The 16374-nt window shown below is 35.6% G+C and overlaps 2 protein-coding genes across 2 annotated transcripts; one reads left to right on the top strand and one right to left on the bottom strand.

Moving 5' to 3' along the window:
• Positions 1–273: 273 nt before the first annotated feature.
• Positions 274–12595, top strand: rhot2 (ras homolog family member T2). Its single transcript, XM_026200664.1, has 19 exons — positions 274–399; positions 1797–1855; positions 1936–2017; positions 2091–2134; positions 2909–2962; positions 3045–3097; positions 3182–3290; positions 4606–4707; positions 4807–4905; positions 6408–6516; positions 6598–6718; positions 6797–6881; positions 6965–7110; positions 8543–8643; positions 8733–8863; positions 9520–9600; positions 9675–9797; positions 10200–10399; positions 10632–12595. Exons 1-19 carry the CDS (start codon positions 363–365, stop codon positions 10747–10749), a joined length of 1854 nt encoding a protein of 617 aa, XP_026056449.1. The 5' UTR covers positions 274–362; the 3' UTR covers positions 10750–12595.
• Positions 12596–14020: 1425 nt separating this feature from the next.
• Positions 14021–15397, bottom strand: LOC113042088 (histone H1.0-like). Its single transcript, XM_026200663.1, has 2 exons — positions 15302–15397; positions 14021–15153 (listed from the first exon to the last, which is right to left on the bottom strand). Exon 2 carries the CDS (start codon positions 15143–15145, stop codon positions 14540–14542), a length of 606 nt encoding a protein of 201 aa, XP_026056448.1. The 5' UTR covers positions 15146–15153; positions 15302–15397; the 3' UTR covers positions 14021–14539.
• Between the last annotated feature and the right edge of the window lie 977 nt (positions 15398–16374).

Below are 16374 nucleotides of genomic sequence, written 5' to 3'. Positions count from 1 at the left end.
CAATATATCCAAGGTAATCATTATTTAACCCCCCTTTTTGTAAGAGTCAAGAGTCAAAAAAGCTTTATTAGCATAACTGTTTATTATTTATTTTTAGAAATATATTTATTTATATGTATAATGTATTTTAATGGGAAAGTAGACCATAAATAGACCATAAATAAATAAGTAGACCATAAATAAATAAAAACAAAGAAAAAGCGAAGGAAATGAACGGTAGAGGGCGCTCCATTTGGGCTCCAACCGGAAGTCTGTAGCGGTGACAGTTTCTTTGGATGTAATGGGGCTAGCCAGAAACTAGCTGCACCGAGCTTTGAATTGAATTTGAAGTTTACCGAAAGTTCAATAGAGAGCGGGTTGAAATGAAACGCGATGTCCGGATTCTGATGTTGGGGGAACGTAAGATATTGCTTCTCTTAAATATCAAGGGAATTAAAACGTGAGAGTTTAATGAAAGTTAGCATGATTAGAGAGCGCTAAACCTCACCTTGAACTGCTGTAGAAATGATTTGAAGTAAACGCGCTGATCTCTAGAATTATCGACTCATTTAGTGCTCTATTTATAAGTTTTGTATGTTAAATCAGAACACACGAACATGTACTTCATTATATATTTAGCATGTTATTTAAACAGGCCAATGACAATTCAGAAATGTAATTAGACAGTAAATATCGGTTAATTAAACACCTGCTTTATTTTGTAGATATTTGCAGGTGATACATATTCAGATAAATGTATATTAAAACTCATTACACACTTTCATGTGCACCGTATTTAGTAGACGGTATATTTATTTGCCACTTTATTATTTGTTTTGCATGAAGGTTTTGTTAGTAATTTTGCTTAGATTTATTTCATGTAGTTATATATATATATAATATTTGTGTGTGTGTTAGTATATGAATGGGGAAATCTGTTCATTGATTGTTCGGCAGTGATTAATAATGAAGGTGTTGACATGGTAACTATCAAGGTGTGGAGTTTGTGCCTAGTCAAACATCAAAAGAAGCTGAAGAGTAAACAGATCCTGCAGCACTTGTGACACAATGCACGTATTCACAGAGAAACTCTGATAACAATACTGTGGATGGAAATATATCCTTCAGAAACTGATATGCTGATTTGCTGCTCAAGAAACATTTAATAATATTATCAATGTTGAAAACTACGACGGTGTTTTAGTGCCACGTTGATATATTACATTAAATTATGTGTCTTACAATAATATGTTTTTAAAAGTTCTTTAATGATCAGATCGATGTATTTATGTTGAAACAATTCATTAAATTAAACAGTTTTCTTTGTGAAATTTCCCAAATATGTGAAAATGTATTCAGGAAAAATGTTTACTTTATTCTCCAAAACATTTCGACTTTATTCTCATAATATTTCGGCTTTTTACACGAAATATTTAGACTTTATTCTTGTATTATTTCGACTTTACTCTCTTAATATTTCAACTTTAATCTCAAAACATTTCGACTTTATTCTCGTAATATTTCAGTTTTATTCTCAAAATTTTACGACTTCAATCTCGTAATCTTAGAGAAAAAAATTCAACGTGACACTAAAACGCTGTCGTAGAAAAATGTAGCTGTGCCGCTACATATTTTTGTGCAAACCATGATACATTTATAACAACAATTATAGAAGTTACAGAAGTAGAGTTTTACCCCGATACATCACGTATGAAGGATTGGAAACACTCGAAATCACAGCAGTGGCTGGAGTCATATAAACTCTGGGAACGTTTTTATTGAGATTTCATATTTTCCCATCCTTTGTTTCCCTGTAGCCAAAGTGGGAAAGACCTCTCTCATCATGTCTCTGGTTGGAGAGGAGTTTCCTGAGAAGGTGAGTTTACCCATGAGCCTCTCTGGTGTGTGTTTCTCTGATGCAGTAAGATGACGCTCGTGATGTGTTTGTGTCGTCAGGTTCCTCTCCGAGCAGAAGAGATCACCATACCAGCCGACGTCACGCCTGAGAAAGTGCCCACACATATAGTCGACTATTCAGGTGTGTGTGTGTGCGTCGAATGATATAATATGTGCCCTGTAGTATTTTATTAACACTTATTATCTCTCTACAGAAAGTGAACAGTCTGATGAAGTTTTGCGGGAGGAAATCGTGAAGGTGAGGATCCTCCTGATCTTGTCTGTGTATGACAAACATTAAATCACGTCTTTTTCATGATATTAATAGTTTTTGTCCTAACCAGCTGTAACCACAACTGCATTAATTTGACAAAAATACAATAATAACAGTAAAATATTATTCAAATGTAAAACAAGTGTATTATATATGAATATATTTTGAAATGTAATTTATTGTTGTGATCGAAGCTGTATTTTCAGCATCATTACTCCAGTCTTCAGTGTCACATGATCTTCAGAAATTATTCTAACATGATGATTTGCTGCTCAAGATACATTTCTGATTATTATAAGTGTTGAAAACATTGTTGTGCTGCTTCATATTTTTATGGAAACCGTGATGCCTTGTTTTTTTCAGGATTCTTCGACGAATAGAAAGTTCGAAAGAACAGCATTTATTTGAAATAGAAACGTCTGGCAACATGATAAATGTTGTTGCTGTCACTTTTCATCACTTTAATGCATCGCTGCTGAGTAAAATGTTTAATCTAGTTAAATAATGATTATTTTTATTATTATGTTTTAATGGTTGTGTATGACCGTTTCCACAAGAATATTATTAAACAAAAACATTTATAGTAATTTTCAACATTTATAGTAAAAATAAAGAATTATTTATTGAGCATCGAATCAGTAAAATTTCACTATGTATTAAATATAAACATAAATATTACTATTTTTAATTTATTTTTGATTAAATGTGTGTGTGTGTGATTATTACATGAATTTGAAATGATTGTTTTCTCATTTGTAGGCCAATGTTGTGTGTGTGGTTTATGATGTCACACAAGAGGAAACCATTGACAAGGTTATCAATTGAACATTATCTGTATTATTTAGTCTCTTTATTTATTTTCCCTGAACTGATTTGATCCGGTTTGTTCTCTCAGATCAGGACTAAGTGGATCCCGCTGGTGAACGGTGGTGCTGAGAAAGGAAACAAGTATGATCTTGATTTCTGTTCTTACGTCAGTGCATCTGCATTTTTTAGGAGTTCCATAAAAAATGTCTCTTTTCGTTGCCGTAGGATTCCCATCATCCTCGTGGGCAACAAGTCCGACCTGCGCTCCGGCAGCTCCATGGAAACCATCCTGCCAATCATGAACCAGTTTTCAGAGATTGAGACCTGTGTAGAGGTTCGAACCGCTCTCCACACAAACTCAAATGACACAATTCACACATATATTTCACATACAGTACAGACCAAAAGTTTGGAAACATTACTATTTTTAATGTTTTTGAAAGAAGTTTCTTCTGCTCATCAAGCCTGCATTTTTTTGATCAAAAATACAGAAATTTGTTTAATATTGTGATATATTATTACAATTTAAAATAATTGTTTTTAAATTTATTATACTTTTAATTATAATTTATTTCTGTGATGCAAAGCTGAATTTTTAGGATCATTATCACATGATCCTTTAGAAATCATTATAATGATGATGATTCATTATCAAAGCTGGAAACAGTTCTGCTGCTTAATATTTTTTCAGAACATGTGATACTTTTTTAGGATATTTTGATGAATAAAAAGTAAAAAAAAAAAAAAAATATATATATATATATATATATATATATATATATATTTTTTTTTTTTTTTAATAACAATATACACTACTGGTCAGTAATTTGGGGTCAGTAATTTTTTCTTTATTTTTTTTCTGTAAAATCAATACTGTTATTCAGCAAGGATGTGTTAAATTGATAAAAAGTTTTAGTAAAGAAAATATATTATTAGAATATATATTATTAGAATTTTTTTTTAATAATAAATGCAGTTCTTTTGAACCTTTTATTGATCAAATATATTCGACAGCAGAACTGTTTCCAACACTCACAATAAATCAGAATATGAGAATGATTTCTAAATGATCATGTGATCGACTGATGTTACATGTGACACTGAAGGCTGGAGTAATGATGCTGAAAATTCAGCTTTGCATCACATTAATAAATAATTTTTTTTTAAGTATATTCAAATAGAAAACTATTATTTTAAGTTGTAATAATATTTCACAATATTACATTTTTTTCTGTATTTTTGATCAAATAAATGCAGGCTTGATGAGCAGAAGAAACAAGATTCCTCGCTATAGGAAATGAAATATAGACATTTTTCATGACCATTTTTCAGCCGCTCTCTGACCTGACACTGTTTTTGCAGCTGTACCTTTAATAATTCTATTTCTAAATGAAGAATACAAATGTTATTATATCAAGTTAATTTAGCAAACTGGAGAGGATGGTTTGCTTTGTGAATGTTGCGGTTTGTCTATATTGAAACTCCAATTGTGTTAATGGTTACTGATGCTGTATTGAATATTAAAAAAAAAGTAATGTTTTTTTTTTCTTATAACCTAATCTGCTTTCTACCTAGATGGCATCTTTGGCCAAAAATACTGTTTATGAATGCATAATATAATATATATGATGATGTATTTGTGTGTGCAGTGCTCAGCTAAGAATCTGAAGAATATTTCTGAGCTCTTTTATTACGCCCAGAAGGCCGTTCTGCACCCGACTGCTCCGCTCTACGACCCTGAAGACAAGCAGGTACACACACACACACACACACACACACTGCTACATGTCTGCCAGGCTTCATCTTATGAGTTTATAGAAGAAGTCTGAATGTCGGTGTGTGTTGTGCAGCTGAAGCCGCAGTGTGTTCGAGCTCTGAGTCGGATCTTCAGTATCTCTGATCAGGATAATGATCACATCCTCAGTGACGCTGAACTCAACTGCTTTCAGGTGAGCAAACAAGAGAATCAGTAACTTCAGAACAAAGTTATCCACCAACAAATATAATCAGGCGTACCAAGCAGTTTTTTCACTTTAGACAAAAAAAGAAATAAATCAAAGAGTATTCGTCCCTTCAGATTGCGGATTAAACCCCATCTGGAAAATATAAAAGTTGATTTTAATGTACTAAGTCAAGCACACTTTTGTTGTATTCCTTGCTGGAGAATTAAAAAAACATTCATAATCATGGATCTAATGAGAAACAAATGATTACCACAAACAACTTTGAAGTATTAGAGAAAGTTTTCTATCATAAATCCCAATTTCTGCAGATGTCAGAGACTGAAGATCGTGTTTCAGCTGGCTTTGTGGTGAACCATCAGAAAGATTCCTCATTATAGTTCAGTTTTCACTGCAGGAGCCAATGCTTGGATTTCTCCGCAGCGAAATTTCCTATGAAAGACAGACTCAAAATCTTGTCTTCAGACAAATATGAACATCCAGCAATGGTGGAAATCTGAAATAGTTTACAGTCCTATCCAAGATCAAATTAGAAATCTTTAACTCAACTAACTCTCTCCATGAATACAGCCAAGGTCGCTCACATACTAACATACCATCATAAACAAACTACTGAGCCCTTTATTAAGAGCTTTAAATGGGTTTATTAAATCAAAGAATTTAGTTTTGTGCTGTTTTGTTGTGATATTTTTGTTTTATTTATGTACTATTTAAATTAGTTTTTATATTTAGATTTTCATTTTCATTTATAGTCATTTATTATATTCAAATATACAGTAGTTTACAATTTTTTTTAATTTTCTTTCAATTGTATTGCTTTTTGTATTATTTCTATTTCGATTTGAGTTTTTTTTTTTTTTTTTTTTTTTCTAAACTCAATTTGTTTGTTAATTGCAAAGGGAACGTTTGTCATTTTCTGATTTAAAAAAACAATTATAAATTCTGAATTTGTACTTTTGAACATTTTTTTTAATTTAAATTAAAAAATGTTTTGTACTTTAACATTTCTGAATGTAATTTTTTTTATTAAAAATTTTTTATAATTTTTTTATATAGTTTTAACTAACATTTAAAAAATGTTACTTTTAAAATGACTTTTTATTACTTTTTTAAAGAGTTTTTAACACTGTTTCAGTAGGTTTGTTATATCTATTTCTCTCTCTCTCTCTTTCTCTCTCTCTCTTTCTCTCTCTCTCTCTCTCTCTCTCTCTCTCTATATATATATATATATATATATATATATATATATATATATATATATATATATATATATATATATATATAAATATATAAAATACCATAAAAAAAAAAAATTCCCTCATAGTTATCAAATTGATACATTATAGTTACGGTACTTAATGTCATTCATTCTCCAAACCGATTGTCATGTGAAGAGTCGTTAATTGCTTATAATTAAACACTAAGTAAACATATTCAAATAATATGCATAAATATACTATTGATTTGTATGAAAATGTTTGTGTTTGTAGAAATTATGTTTCGGGAACCCACTGGCTCCTCAGGCTCTAGAGGACGTGAAGACAGTGGTGTGGAAGAACACCAGTGATGGAGTCCAGGACAACGGACTCACTCTCAACGGTAACACACTTTACGCATGTATTCATAATTACTGATGCTCACTCACTCACTCTCACACATGTGTTTGTGTGTTTTCCATAGGTTTCTTGTTCTTGAACACTCTCTTTATCCAGAGGGGACGTCATGAAACCACCTGGACCATCCTGCGTAAATTCGGCTACGATGACACGCTCGAGTTGACCGATGACTACCTCTATCCACCGTACGTCTGTGCATGTGAGAGCATGTGAGTGCATGAACAAAATCCAGTATTGAAGTGACCAGTATGTGTGTGTTTCAGGTTACGAGTATCGGTGGGTTGCTCGACAGAGCTGAATCATCTGGGTCATCAGTTCCTCCAGAAGCTGTTTGATAAGTACGACGAGGTGAGCTCTCACATCTGATCCTCTAATCAACTTTGCGTGATTAGAGGTCCGTCCGGCTGATGGTTGCGACTCTCCTCCTGCAGGATAAGGATTCAGCGCTCTCCCCCGCTGAGCTGAAGAATCTGTTTAGTGTTTTACCCTACATGCCCTGGGGCCCGGAGGTGTACAGTAACGTCTCCTTATCAGACGACAACTACATCTCACAGCACGGGTTCTTTTGCCAATGGATGTGAGTCAAAATAGATCATTTTTCTCATTAATGCATCAAAAACAATCAATTTGGTTTCTGATAATGATATTCTGGTAATATACATTTCTCATATTGATTCAACTCTGATTTGATTAGTTTAATATATTTAATCACTGGAAGTACTGCTCTTGTTGAATTCTTTCAGTGAATCAACGGATTGAATCATGCAGCAACTCATTAGAATGATTCATTAAAATGACTCGATTGAATGAGTCATTTCTTTATGAATCAGAGACTGGTTGCTCTTTTTGTTTGTGATGGACTCAAAAAAAAAAATAGTCATTTGTTTGCGATTTGGGCTACAGCGGCTTCATAGGAGTCATTTTATTGTGAGTCAGACTACAGTGTTTAATTTATGATTGTATTAAAACCTGTTAATAAGAGTTAGAGTAATGTGAATTGGACCATGCTGGTAGCACTCTGTATGCTTAAAAGAATCAGTTCATAAGAGTCATTTGTTTGTGAATCAGGCTGCATTGATTGCACTATATGTTTATGATTCACTTAAAATAATCAGTTCATAACAATAATTTACTTGGGAATCAGACAACACTGGTAGCACTGCAGTGTTTGTTTATGATTAACTAGAAAGTACTGCTTCGTACGAGTCATTTTTCATGAATTAGACACTGGTTGTGTCATATGTTTACGATTCACACAAAAAAACTGTTCATAAGTGTCAATATAATTGAATCATACTACATAGGGCTACTTGATTATGACAAAAATCATAATCGTCGATTATTCCCTTGAAATTGTAATCGCGATTATTAATTACGATTCTCACAATTTACATTGAATGATGTTTAAACCATTGTTTGATGCAACTGCTTGCTTTATTTTTATATGAAAATAAACAAGCTGAAAACACTCTTAACTGAAAAACATTTAGTGCTTTTCTATAGTATTAAGCCTAAAATGTCAAATATACATGGGATTGGTTTCTACAAATTATAAAAAAAGTAAAATATGGTTTTATAATGTTATACTAAAATTAAAATAATGTTGGAAACCCTTAAGATGATATGTAGAATGAAAAAACACATCTTAAGCATGCACAATAACATAAGAGGACTTTGAATGATTAATTGCCATTTTGAAAGATTACATAATTGTGGCATTCATAATTGTAATTGCGAGTAAAAATTCGATTATTTGTGCAGTTCTAATACCACACATGTTGTGCTGTATAATTGTGATTCACTAAAAAGGATCAGTACGAGTCGTTTGTTTGTGAATCATGCTGCATGGGTTGTTCTGTATAATTCTGATTCACTTCTTGAGTCATGTTTTTGTCACATGTTGCGCAGTATGTTTACGATTCACTTAAATTAATTGGAATATCATCATTACACTCACCCAGTTTGGTAGTTATGATTTTATATTTGATGTGTTCTTGAATAAACCGCAGGTTATCTGCTTATTTGGATGTCCACCGGTGTTTGGAGCATCTCGGTCACCTCGGGTATCCCATTCTAATGGAGCGAGAGTCCCAGACCTCGGCCATCACCGGTAATGAGATCCTCTCACAGTCCTGCTTTAAACCCCACATGTGTTTGATCAGATGGATTCTGAAGAGTCTTTTTCTCTGTGCATGTTAGTAACAAGAGAAAAGGCATTGGATCTGGAGAAGAAACAAACCCAGCGCACCGTGTTCCTCTGCAAAGTGATCGGTCCACGAGGAACAGGAAAGACCGACTTCCTCCAAGCTTTTCTGCAGCGGAGCACTGAGGTGAGCGAATGATTTGAAAGAAAAACCACTGTTTGTAATTTTACTTTCCAGAATACGACATTAAGCCAATCAGAACAAACTGCCTTCAAATCAAATCCAATCAGAAACATGTATAGTATTTCAAATATTTATATATTTTTTGAGATTTATATGAACTCTATAAAAAAATGCAGTCTAATTAGAGACAATCCGAACATATTTAATGCTTAATATATATTTATTTCTATATATTTTTATATACCAGTTAGATTTTTATGAACTCTGTAAATAAAATACAATTAAAAACTAATTAAACTGACTAAAATAAATATATATATATATATATATATATATATATATATATATATATATATATATATATATATACATTTCCATCTGCCATTTTTATGAATGCAATGAAAAAGGTAAATCTTTATCATAAATAATCATATTCTTTTATTATTATTGTGCAATGAAACATAAAAAATAAAACAATAGCAGTAATATTAATATGGTTACAAAATAGTGCTTGTGTTTTAATCTAGAAAGAGGTTTTCATGCTTTACCTCTGGTATCTAACCACAGTTTATATTCTGTCCACGTCATATTTATGTACTTTGCACTCCCAATAGTCTTGGTTAGATCTACCAAATATGATCTATTTTGTGTATTTTCAGAGAAACGAGCGTGACCCCGGTCCCCCCACAATATACGCCATCAACACAGTCTCAATAGCCAATCAGGACAAGTACCTCATCGTAAGTGCCATCTCAAGCTTTACACAAAGCCTAGTTTATTGGCTCCCGGCTGACGTGTGTGTTACTCCTCGCAGCTGGAGGAGGTGGACGTGGAAACAGAGTTTCTAAAAGCAGCAGACGCAGCGTGTGATGTGGCGTGTCTCATGTATGATGTCAGCGACCCGGACTCCTTCAACTACTGCGCTAGTATTTATAAGGTACGAAACCTCCACACATGCACAGGATGCTTTAGTTCAGGAGACAAACTCTGACACACGCCTCACTCATTGACCACATTAAGATTGGATCATCCCTCTGATTTAATAAACCATAATGACCTCGCACAACCTGATATCTGTCAGTGAATAATATATGATCCGAGTTATTTATTTCTCCTGAAATTCATGCACTTTTAGTTGGGCTTAAGTTGACTTAACTCATGGAAAACAGTGCAGCTTTTTTCTGTGATGCAATTTAAATATATAAAAATTATATGACTGTTTTTACTGTATTTAATTTTTTTTACATTGAGCAAATGCAGAAATTTCAGTAGTTGACAAGCGTAAGCTCTCTGTTTCGATGACTTTCAGTGAAGTGTATTCGTGTTCTGTGCTCTGTAGCAGCACTACATGGACAGTGGGATCCCGTGTGTGGTTGTGGGCTCCAAAGCTGATCTGATAGAAGTCAAACAGCATCATGGGATGAGCCCGTCTGAGTTCTGTTATAAACATCGGCTGCCTTCACCTCTCCGATTCTCCACGCTGCTCACACACACTCACACACACATTTACAGCAAGCTCACCTGGGCTGCCATGTACCCGTAAGTACATATATTTTACATTTTACAGTGTTTACAAAAAATGACTTACTTTTTTCATTGAATATCACAAGCCACTAGTCAATATTTCTGTTGAATAAAATGGGTTAGAAACGTTGCCTGTTGACTTCAAAGATTTGCAGATGCCAGACTAAAATTAGCCTGCTTGGCTGGATGTGTGTCACCAAGGTCATCAGCAATACTGAGTGTATTTAAACTCTCTTCCTGTCTGCAGGCACCTGAACGGATCAGACATGAGCAGCACGTCTTTCTGGCTGCGTGTGACTCTGGGAACCACAATAGCTGCCATGCTGGGCTTCGCTCTGTACAGAGCCTTCAGTCGACACAAATGATGCAGATACTCGCGTTCTCTCACAATACATGCAGATAAACACACACTCACTCGTTTCCTGCGCTCTGTCTTGGCCTTACTGAGTCACTGTGGCTTAACAAGGGCATGAAGCTCTACTAGTTACAGTGACAATAACACAATTAAGCAGATGTTTGTTTGTTTCTTCTCAGCTGGACTAATGTATTGCACATGCTTTGCTTTTATTACAAAAAGTTCCCGATCTTACTGTTTGACTGACATCTGACATTTTTTTCATCATGTTTTGAAGGGAACAATATCAAGAAATGATTTAAAAGGTTACGTTTCGGATTGTATGGAATAGCTTGGGAAGTCAGTGTGGATCGTAAATATATTCCATGTGAATTCATGTTCTGTTTCTGAAGTGTGTGTTCAAAGGCATCTCAACGTCGAGGTCAGTTATTGAGTTTTACCTCAGCCAGTACAGGAAATGCACTTAAATGTAATTTATCATTCCCCCTCTCAAAATGTTCTGGGTTAAATAGAAATTAAAGGAGTAGTTCATTACCTGACAACTGACTTCGACTCAGGCCGTCCCAAGATGTATATTTGGCGAAAATCTAGCATCGCTTGCTCATTAATGGATGCTCTCCAGTGAATGGGTGCCGTCAGAATGAGTCCAAACAGCTGATAAAAACATCACAATAATCCACACCACTCCAGTCCATCAGTTAACATCTTTTGAAACAGACGAGATTTGTTTTTCACAAGAGAAAGCAAGAATATATAAATATTAACAATGGATTTTGTAATTATAAATATACAAGCATGCATTATTTGTGGATTATTGTGATTGTTTTTATCAGCTGTTTGGACTCTTATTCTGACGGCACCCATTCACTGCAGAGGATCCATTGGTGAGCAAATGATGCAATGCTACGTTTCTTCAAATCTGTACTGATAAAGAACTGAGGATAAGTACATTTTCAGCAGATTTTTCATTCGAGTGACCCATTCCCTTCAATTTTAGTTGAATGCTACAGATGTCAGCAGAAAGCATTTAAGTGCATCTTCTAAATTGGCCGAATTAAAGCAAAATAAGCATCGGTCCCCATTCATTTCCATTTCATATTCCACAGATTGACATTTATATGTTTGGACCATGACTGACAAATAAATGTATGTGTTACTTTTTAAAGACAGCCAAGGCAAAACCCATTGATGATTTTGAGAATGGTTCAACTGGACCGAAACTTGCAGGATCTTGCTTTTCTGTTCGCCTATATTGATTGTAGAGATGAATGATTTCTGATTGTTTAAAATTGCAGTAAGGATGGATGGTGTTAAAGTGTATTTTAAATAATATTTTAGTAACCTAAATTGCTCTGATGATATTTAGAGCCCTCCTGTATAGTTACAAAAACCAGATAACCAGTTTGAATACAGTTACTTCAACCATTATAATGGACTGATATGGTCAGGATGGACAGTTAAGGATGGCCTGGATTACTGTATTTATAATATTGTCCAAACTTGATTCATCTTGAAGACATTGTGAGCATGTTAACTTTTATTTCAGCCTAAAAACAAACCCTAAAGCCAGTTTCAGGGCTGAGGTCTTTCTTGCTCATTCACGTTGAATTTGCATGTGAAGATACTCCTTCAAAAAGAAAGAAATGACTGTGGCGGTCCTAATTTCCTGGTTTAATTTTCATAATTGCTATATTTTGTTCAGTATTAATGGCCAGTATTAACTTGCCCTAAAATCCCCCTGGCCCATGTCTCATCAGCCTCAGTCTTCCAGTTTCAACATCAAATGAGATGCTTGGATTGAAGCCTGTATGTTCTAATAGAAATATTTTGTAATAAACTAGCTTTTTTTCTGGTGATTTTTGTTTACTGTGCTCTATACATCAGCATGCTGAAAATGTAGAGCAATTCGCTTGATCACATGATTAAACCTAAGCAGCTGATTATCTGTTGGATCCATCATACAATACACATTGCGTTATTCTGATAGGTTAGGTTATCCCATTATTTAGCCAATTCATATACTTCTGTAAGATAAGTTGAGTTTTAATGCATGAATGTGTCAGGTCCTGGAGGTTTGGAGCAGGCCCTCTTGTGTTGGTGAACCTGTATCTCATTACGGTTCAGACTGGAAACAGTGTCATGTTTCAGGAGCATTATGCAATATATATAGAGCAGATCAGAGATGCTTGAAGTGAGTTTTGGAAAGTTGACAAATAATGAAGGTACATGTTTTAACATAAAGGATTAAATATGTGTACTGTAATGGGGTCAAAAAGTCAGACTGCTTGTGAAAATGCTTGCATTCTTTTTAGTTTAATACATATTTACAATAATTAGCATAACCAGTTGAATTACGATAATTATTGGAAATTTAGGGATTTGTTTTTAAAATGCCATAATCGAGTTCTCCAGCATAACTATTTTTTTTGTTTTTGTTTTACAGAGCATCTAAAGCTACAAATCTGACTTTGTAGAGTAATTTATTCGCATTTGATTGGAGACGGAAGTCTGAAATATTTAATGATAATACAATGTTTGTGTCAAATAATTTCCAGGGTCAGTCTTAAAAAAATTTTAGGTTTTTAATGAAATCTCAGACTATTGTGTGTGCATAAGCATAAGCAAAGTGGTTTTGATGCTAAAATGTTCATATGTTCTTTTTTTTTTTTTTTTGAGTTCCCTTAGTCATAGTTCACACTGTTATAAGTTAATGTTTTATGAAACTTTTATATTTAAAATACTTTTACTATCAGGGTTATAGCTTATCTTTTTATTCGTTTTATGGCACTCAATTTGGCCTCTTTCCAGTGTTTTGTCTTTTGGTAGCCTACAATTAATATTAGTTTTAGTTTAAGTGCCTACATTATTAAGAAAGATCATTTCCAAAGTCCTTGTGTGTTATCTATATTTACTGAAGCCAAGTTGTAAAGTCTTCATATTTAAACTGAAATTAATGAGTTTTTATTTTATGATTTTTAAGTCTTTTCTGTTTGAAACTGGTTTTACTTCGATTATATTTTAGACGTCACACCGCTTGACACGTCATCTCAGCGAAGCATTTGCGTTTACCCCGTCATGAGACTAACAGCTGCAGTTCTCCAATCAAACACCGCGGAGCAGCAGAGAGTCAAAACGCCCCTCAAAACCAAAGATGCGCTTCACCCTTTGCTCTCCTCTGCTAGAAAGTGCGCTCCCCGAAGACCACTGCCATGGTACCCGTTTAAACTCACATTAACTGTATGTGCTCTCCATGGTGCTGCAGTAAAACACTAGACAAAGTACTGCTTGCAATGAGAAAAGTTTATTGATGCACAGTAATGCGAATAACGCGCAATGACAGTATAATATGGACAGCAATGGAACTAGACTACAACAGTCCACGTCACAAGTTAATTCTGTACAGGGCACTGTTCTTCATACAATGACATTTTTTATTATTGTTCTTAACAGTCCTCGAATGACCTAACGTTACAGTAGGAATATATCTTCTAGCGACAAAATCTAATTGGCAAAATATTTATGTCTGAATTATAATAAGTGTGCAAAAAAGATCAACTTTATAAATAAAAAAAATGATCGGAAAGAAATCTTTAAAATAAATAACAGTTAAGTCGTTTCGATGTCTGGGATCTTCTTAATAGAATCACAAATGCGCACAAAAAAAGTTTCTGGAAAGATAACGCTGTAAAAATGTGGGGTTGAAGTCCGCGCACACAAAAGACCTTACAAAAATAACAATATACCAAAAACATTTGCTTCAAAAAGTGTATTTACACTGAATCAGTTCGATCGATTTGAATTTACTTCTTTTTGCCCGTCCTCCTGGCCGCTGTTTTGGGTTTGGGTTTGGGCTTCGCCGTTTTCACCTTCTTGGCTTTGCTCGCCTTGGCAGGTTTGGCCACCTTCGCCTTCTTCACAACTTTCTTGGCTTTGACAGGCGATTTCTTCTTCTCCACTGCCTTCTTCACTTTCTTCTCGGCGGCTTTCTTGGTTTTCTTGGGGGATTTCGCCACTTTCTTGGGCTTGGGGGCTTTCTTGGGCTTCGCTGCGGCTTTGGCTGGCTTCTTGGCTTTCACTGGTGCTGGTTTGGGTTTCTCTGGCTTCTTGGCGTCCTCGGCTTTGGCCAGTTTGAAGGAGCCCGAGGCACCGATGCCCTTGGTGTGACGCAGAAGCCCGCTGGCCACCAGGCGCTTCAGGGCGAGTTTGATCTGGGAGTCGGCGTTGTCTCCCACCTTGTAGTGGTTCTTCACGTACTTTTGGATGGACTGACGCGACGCACCGCCGCGGCTCCGATCGGCTGCGATGGCCGCTTTGATCATCTCGGAGTATTTGGGATGCGACGTCGCTTTCTTGGAGCTTTTCGTCTTCTTGGGCCTGGATGCGGGAGCAGCTGCAGTCTCAGCCATGGTCGGTCCTGAAGGAATTCGAACAAAAACAGAACCCAACTGTCAAAAAACTCCCTCACGAAAAAAGTGCTGGAGTTGCTTGTTATATATATATAAATATTTTATATCAGCTTAGTTAAATGGGTAATATAAAATTAAATTACCACTGCGTCTCACCTTCGTCTTTGTTCAGGTCCCACTTAAAATATGTATTTAAATAACTCACACTGAGAGCCGCTGTAAGTGTGTATATTATTCGTGCGCCTGTACACTATATGAAGCCTCCACGCGGACGTGATTGAGAACACCAACTGCCAGCAGCTGATCAAGCGGGCTTCCATGAAATCTGCGCGGGCTGGTTTGTGTTTCTTCCTCCTCGAACTGAGGCCGAATTTAGCCAGACTCGTTCGGTAGCGACCCTCCCAACGCCACGGTCCGAGAGGGGAGGCTTTGGGCTTGGCGTGCGTGTGTCGTTTAATCCCGAATTCATTGCGCCATGAACTTTTTTTCCCCGAAAATCAGCCCAAACCGACGAGAGCGGTGATGTATTTAGCAGAATTCGCGCAAAATTAACCCAAAACAACGACATCGGGCTGGAAACCACCGAATGTTTATGAAAGCCATATCAACACACTCAAGGACAGGACGGGTTTGATTCATTTAAAACGTCGTTTTCGTTTTTAATGAGATGAAGTAGCTGACGAACTAACACAGTCCGGCCACCGAGTCCGCGTGACGTTTCTCCGATTATTTATTGTTAAACCTTCTATAAATCAAATGTGCGCCAAATAAAGTGGCTCTCATATCGCAGCTCTTATTCACACATTTCAAGAGGTGTTAGTGCAATGCATGAGCTATAGATCTAAACGAGTAAAACGTTATAGTATATAAACCAGTAGCTCCAATGCTGAGAGATCTGAGAGAAGAGCTCGGCTGTTAGGAAAGTTGCCAACGACCCAAAACCCAGCTTTACCGATCAGAACCCATCGGTTCCTTGGTCAGATTCATTATATCGATCAGTGCATGCATTCCTGGTGGTTTGTGCGTTATGGATCCGATTGAGATATTAGGACTGATCAAACTGCTGATGCTTTTAACGCTCGCGCATTCTTTTGTTATCTCTCGCTTGGCAGTGACACGCGTATCCCGTCGGGTTACTTTCCCTCATTTTCACACTGTTCACTTATAAAGTCATCTATTTAGTGCATGCTGCTATCGCACAGGTTTATTTCTATCTCTCCTGCTTGTTC

Source organism: Carassius auratus, chromosome 24 (genome assembly GCF_003368295.1).
Source record: "Carassius auratus strain Wakin chromosome 24, ASM336829v1, whole genome shotgun sequence".
NCBI lineage: Eukaryota > Metazoa > Chordata > Actinopteri > Cypriniformes > Cyprinidae > Carassius > Carassius auratus.
This window is presented reverse-complemented; position numbering and strand designations above follow the sequence as displayed.